A 6000-nucleotide genomic window follows, 5' to 3' on the forward strand; every position below is an offset into this window, starting at 1 on the left:
GGGGTCCTCTGCCTCCTCCCTTCTCCTGGTGTGCTGGTTGGCGATGGCCACTGAGAAGATCAATCTTTTCATCTTGGGAGTGGGGAGCGGTACTTCTCTTGCGGCTGTTTAAGGACATTTTCTTCCCTGTACATCGGTGTGATGTAATACACATTTGCAAGATTCGCAATACAGTGTAGGCCCCCCTGTGATTCTGCACACGGTCAGGTGGCCCTGTGCAGCCCCTTTCTGTCCGAGGGCCAAGGTCTCCACAGCATCACAAAGATACGAGCAGCGGGATAGAGCCAGCGTCTTCCAAGGCCAAGGACACCAGGCAGGATTACCTAGGGTAGTAGCTTCCAGGGCCAATACCTCTTCGCAGGAGGGGGAGCAGGGTAGTTTATTGGCAAATCAATAGACTTTGACCAAATTCTGAATTTTGGGGCTGTTTAGATAAGGAGAAGGGCTTTCAAGACCTTTCTGCCACTTACGAATTGCCACCATGAAAAGGAAGTTTAAGACCACTATTTGCAAGACCTTAGTCATGGACATGAAGCCGGTCTTCGGCTCCTGCGGTTTCATAATACCTCATGAATGCATGGAGCAATTTGGGAACCAGTGGTACTTTAAAAATGGCTTTTAATTTGTACTTCTGTTTTTGCAGCTACATTGGCATTTATTATTCCTATATTTATTTTATCAGCTAATATGTATTCTCTGTGCAAGACCTCAGACTTTTATTTTTATGTCTAAAGAAATATAAAGAATTACCAGTTACCCTCCTCCAGATAACCAAATGAGCCATGTTCAGTATTTCCTTGGTTTCTGTGATAGAAAATGAATACCAGTAAAGCGATAAACCTTCACATAATAGTAACTTTAGAGTCTTCATAAGAGTAAATACCTGTTGCTTCTTACCTTAAAAGTTGTATATTTTGTGATTCAGATTGATGTGAAGCCTGAGCTTGAGCTTCTGAATTCTTCCTATAATTTCTTTATAAATCCCAAGTAGAATAGATTCGTTCTCCTGCATATCAGGTTATTTTTGATTTCATATGATGACATGTTGCTTATCTAGAGATCAGTTGTTTGGCAACTTCCAAGTACCTAGAACCTAGCCAGGAATCCAGAAAGGAATTAACCAAAGCAATTAATCCAGAATAACTGTATTCAGACATTTTGCTTCTTCCCTCAGACCTCACTACACTCTCGTGAGATGTGGGTCCTGTCCTCCATTCCCACTGTGGTTGATGGAACTGGGGCACAGGGAAATTAAATAATGTGCTCAAGGTTGCACAGCTCACAGGGAGAGCAGGAAGCCAGGATTTGAACCCACACAGGCTGATACCACAAGGACTGCAACTGGACCTCAAGCCCACGGCAGGCCTGCTGGACCCAGACTAGAAGTCGGCCCACTGACAACATGAAGGGGTGACCGTTGGTCTCGGGAAAATAAAACTAGAGCGAGGGGTGACAGTTTGAAAACCGAGGACTGACATGGTATAATGGGCTCTAGAACTCAGCCCTGGGGACAGGCTTTTTTTTTTTTCTTAGCTTAATTGATGTCATTAGTGATGATGGGGAGTTATGAAGAGAAAACTGGAGTATCTTCAGGATACTTTGCTGAAGAAGGAACAGAGAAATAATCATTTTTATAAACCTTCCTGAATCAGATATGATGAAAGCATGACTTTGGCAAGCTTAAGGCTAAGTGTATGGAAGCTTTTGACCTGGAACCCTGTGTCCTGGGAAGTCCAGAATAATTTTTTAATTAAGCTAAGATTTGTAGTTAAACAAGAATTGTCAATAACTTAGCTTCTGACCATTTTCTCTGATAGTTTTTTTTTTTTAATGAGATCACGTAAATGCGTGTTTAAAGAGGAGGTTCTGACAGTTTCAGATTCTGGGCCAGTGTGCCTGGGGATGTATCAAGAGCAGAGAGCAGTGTCGGACCCCCCATAGGCTTACCCCCAAAAGAAAGGCCTAAGTGTGCAAGGAGCAAGTGGCAGGTAGGTGCGCGCTCAGCTTTTCAGTCATAACTTAAGTTCAGCTCGTTGGTCTTTTGCGTACCTGTTAATACTCTGTGCTTAACAATGATGATCATAAAGTGAATTATTTTTTTAAACTTTGGTTTTACTTGAAATCTTGATGATAATGTAAGAGTTAATTGTTGAAATGTCTTCTCAGCTTCTCGGTGAACTGCTCTTAGATAGACACAACTTCACAATTATGACCAAGTACATCAGTAAACCAGAGAACCTCAAATTAATGATGAATCTCCTACGAGACAAGAGTCGTAATATCCAGTTTGAGGCCTTCCACGTTTTTAAGGTAGAGTGCTAGAACCATAAACAGTATTCTCCTCTAGAGTTGCTAATCTCATTTCATTTACCAGTTATTGAAATACTATTCACCTCATTTTCGTAATCAAAGTGATCCAACAGTCAGTATTCATATTTGCGTAGTATAACATTTAAACAAAAATATACCCGGAAACAGGGTATACCATCTGGACTGGGGACAAGAAAAGTGTGTATTTTAGAGGAATGTGTCATTTATCTTCGGCATAGAATATTATTAATCACAAAGTAAAGGGTAATCCATTTCTTAATGCTTTTCCTGGAGGTTTTAGTACTTAAAAATCTATTCTCACTTTCTGTGCCCAGAAATAATTCCTGCCCATTTCATTCTAAAATCAATCTATATTTACCACCAGCCCCTGAATTTCAGAGCATGAATGGATGGGTCAGTTCTTTTGACTGAAACATATAATACCCCCCCAACACACACACACACACACACACACACACACACACACACACGACTGAAACATATAATACCCCCCCAACACACACACACACACACACACACACACACACACACACACACACACGACTGAAACATATAATACCCCCCCAACACACACACACACACACACACACACCCTCACACACACACACACACACACACACAGACACACACACACACCCTCTTGTAAAATGAGGTCTTCCACAGCAGAAGCTTCTGCAGTGTGCCTTGACTGCGGCCGGGGTCTCATTCTTCCCTGTCACTGATGCCGGTTTCTCTCCGTGCAGGTGTTTGTAGCCAATCCCAACAAGACACAGCCCATCCTGGACATCCTTCTCAAGAACCAGACCAAACTTATAGAGTTCCTCAGCAAGTTTCAGAATGACAGGACCGAGGACGAACAATTTAACGATGAGAAGACCTATTTAGTTAAACAGATCAGGGATTTGAAGAGACCAGCTCAGCAAGAAGCCTAATTTCCAGTCAACATCTAAAATATTAAATCCAAATTCAGCATTTGCTGTTAGCTATTCAGCATCAGGCACTCTTACCAGTTCATGAGGGACTTTACTGCTAGCCTGCTGTTAAGTGAACGGTTTTTCATTTTTACCTTTTTCGTTTTTTTAGTCCAAGTTGGAGAACGTAGCTGCTGCTTTCTTGCACACTAGAGCACACGTGGACTTTCTCTTGATCTTTTGTGTCGTTTCAGAGTTTAAGGACTCTGTTTGCTGTAGGAGTTGTGAACGTGGCTAGGTTCCCGAAGGCAGATGTATAGATGGTGGTGTGATGTGGGGAAGAAGGGGCTTGCTGTTGTCAGATCAAACCTGCGTGTCTGCATTGATCCCTGGTAAAGGTCTGAGCGTGGGTGCTTGGTAAGGGTGTACGCCTTCACTAAAGGAAGATGGAGCAGAGCTGAGGGCAACCGTATCCAAGATGGGAGCTTTTTGGGTGGATAAAGTTGACGTGCGAATGAATTGATAGCAACTTCTCAAAGTTGTGAAGCTTCATAAGGTCATAAGGAAAATGTATATATGCTTTTCACAGCTTTCTAGAATTTTTTGACATTTGATTTTCTTGAGACTTGTAAACCTGGATATGTTGAAGGGTATTTGTTAATTTTACTTTTTGGAAGGTATTTTAAACCAGTAGAGCTAACGGTGACACCTTGCATTTCATTTCAACAATGCTTACAGGTTTCTTTTGTATATAATTCTTAGAATGCTTATTTCTTTTAAATGATTTAATTTGTACAGCAGAGGAATGTTACTGTATTAGTATGTAACTATTACCTAATATTGAGTTTTTGCAAAAAAAAAAAAATGAATGCTCATATGTAATTGAAATACTTCCGATCACATGAAAATGCTGATTTAACATTTAAGTATCACAGCATTAAAAGAAAAAAATGGAAACCAATCCTTTGTATTCAGTTACCTACTGGGGAGCCGGCAGTCGGCTACGCTTTCCTGCGTGATGTTGGCCTTATTCATTTAAACGAGTCATGAGTTCGCCAGATACGGATGATCCCGATTATGCTAAATTACTGCTGATTCTCCGTATGTGGGGGAAGCCTCTGTAGAGCACCTTTTCCTCCTTAGAGTAAGTAATCCAGTACAATAGTTGTGAAACTGAGTAATTAAAACTTCGGCTTCTCTTAGGAAAAGAAGAGTCTCTAGTCCTAGGTGTCCTATGGGGAAATTTATTTTTTTTAATGTCCTGTTCCTCAATGCTGCAAATGATCAGTATTTATGAAGTAACTGATTTTGCACCACTTTTTGTTACTGTGACCACAGCAGAACAATGTCTCCTAGAACATATCTGTGTAAAGTTACTAGAATGGTATCTGTTCATCTTAGTGATACAGAGATCACAACTAACATCTTAACAAATCAAGAGTTTGCCAGTTCGAATTCAGCATGGCTGTAGCTGATTAAGAAATTTATATAATTACTCTTTGCTAGCCTCTCTCACTAATTGAATTATTTATCAGCCAGCAAAGTGAGTCTCCCAATGATGTTTTAAGCATGAGGTTTTCAACCCTCCTAGGAATCCCAGTGAGGAAAATAGCTCCAGGAAACATAGATGTGTTTTATTCCATCCCATTAAAAAGGCAGCCTACATTATAATTGGTTTTTCCGAGGCTGTCTTTTCCAAAATCTGTGTGAAGTAATTTCTGTTTTTCTATCGGAAGTATGGAAAGCGATCCAAGCTCCTCGAAATGGAAATATCCAAGATGTTTAGGAAGGGAAGGGCAGACTTGACCGTGTTGAAGCGTTCTGGTTCTCGTGGTCTCGTGCTTGGTATCTGGGTTTAGCGTGAAAACATTAGTTACACCAAGTGGAAGAAAGGTTTCCTTGCCAAGCGCCAAGCTGGTTCTTCGAACTTGAACCAACCAACCAGCTTCCACTTGGGTGGCGGCTTCACGGCACTAGCACCCCCGTGTGGAAGGCAGTGGGGGTGCAGCCTGTCAGAACCCATACGCCGCCGATGCATTGGCATCTGTTTTGTTGTTTTTTTAACAAAAATGTGAGAACATTCAAAGTTGAAAAGTTGCATTTGAAGTTATGATCATTTAATATATTCACATTACCAAAACTACTATACTGGAAGTGGTTTCTTTTTGTGTTATAAAGGTTTAATTTTACCTAAGTCCGTTACAGTTACTCAGTGTGATTTTTAACCCTTAAAAAAAAAAAAAAAGGTGGAGATGTATACAGTTGTTAACAATGCCATGAAAGCATTTCTTTTTTCCTGAGGAAACGTAAATTTCTTATCAGAATATCTGGCTGGCCCTGTAATTTAAATTAAAATAAAATTTTGGAGAAACAGCATTGTCCGTTTTTATGGTGTCTTACAGATAGTTGCATTTGTGTCCCTGTGAACAGCCCCGTCGGGAGAAACACCAGCACAGATCTTGTCACAAACTAACCGGAAACAGTTAACACACACACGCCTCTCCGAGTCTTTTTTCCTATTCAAGTTCTACTTTTGGTGTCAAATGCGACTCGCCCTAACGTGCTGGGGCTCCCAGCTCGCTGGCCCTGCCTCTCACAGTTCAGTATTGTCACCCCTTGTTTGATGGCTTTTTTAGACCCTACATTTCGGGAGCGGGTCCTTCATCCATTGCTCTGTGACCTTTTACTCTGAACACTCGAGGGTAGAACTGGACCACTGGGCAGGAGGGTTATAAACTACAGGGTGAGATTACAGTGA

At 41.2% G+C, this 6000-nt stretch overlaps 1 protein-coding gene across 2 annotated transcripts in view; it reads left to right on the forward strand.

Moving 5' to 3' along the window:
- CAB39 (calcium binding protein 39) overlaps window positions 1-5618 on the forward strand; it is an 85863-nt gene extending 80245 nt beyond the window's left edge. For both annotated transcript variants that reach the window (XM_027588977.2, XM_027588978.2), the window contains exons 8-9: window positions 2167-2310; window positions 3075-5618. In XM_027588977.2, coding sequence (XP_027444778.1) covers window positions 2167-2310; window positions 3075-3263 — 333 coding nt within the window. In that variant the 3' untranslated portion in view covers window positions 3264-5618. The remainder of the gene's footprint in view (window positions 1-2166; window positions 2311-3074) is intronic.
- The last annotated feature ends 382 nt before the right edge of the window (window positions 5619-6000 follow it).

This window comes from Zalophus californianus, chromosome 3 (assembly GCF_009762305.2).
Source record: "Zalophus californianus isolate mZalCal1 chromosome 3, mZalCal1.pri.v2, whole genome shotgun sequence".
Lineage (NCBI taxonomy): Eukaryota > Metazoa > Chordata > Mammalia > Carnivora > Otariidae > Zalophus > Zalophus californianus.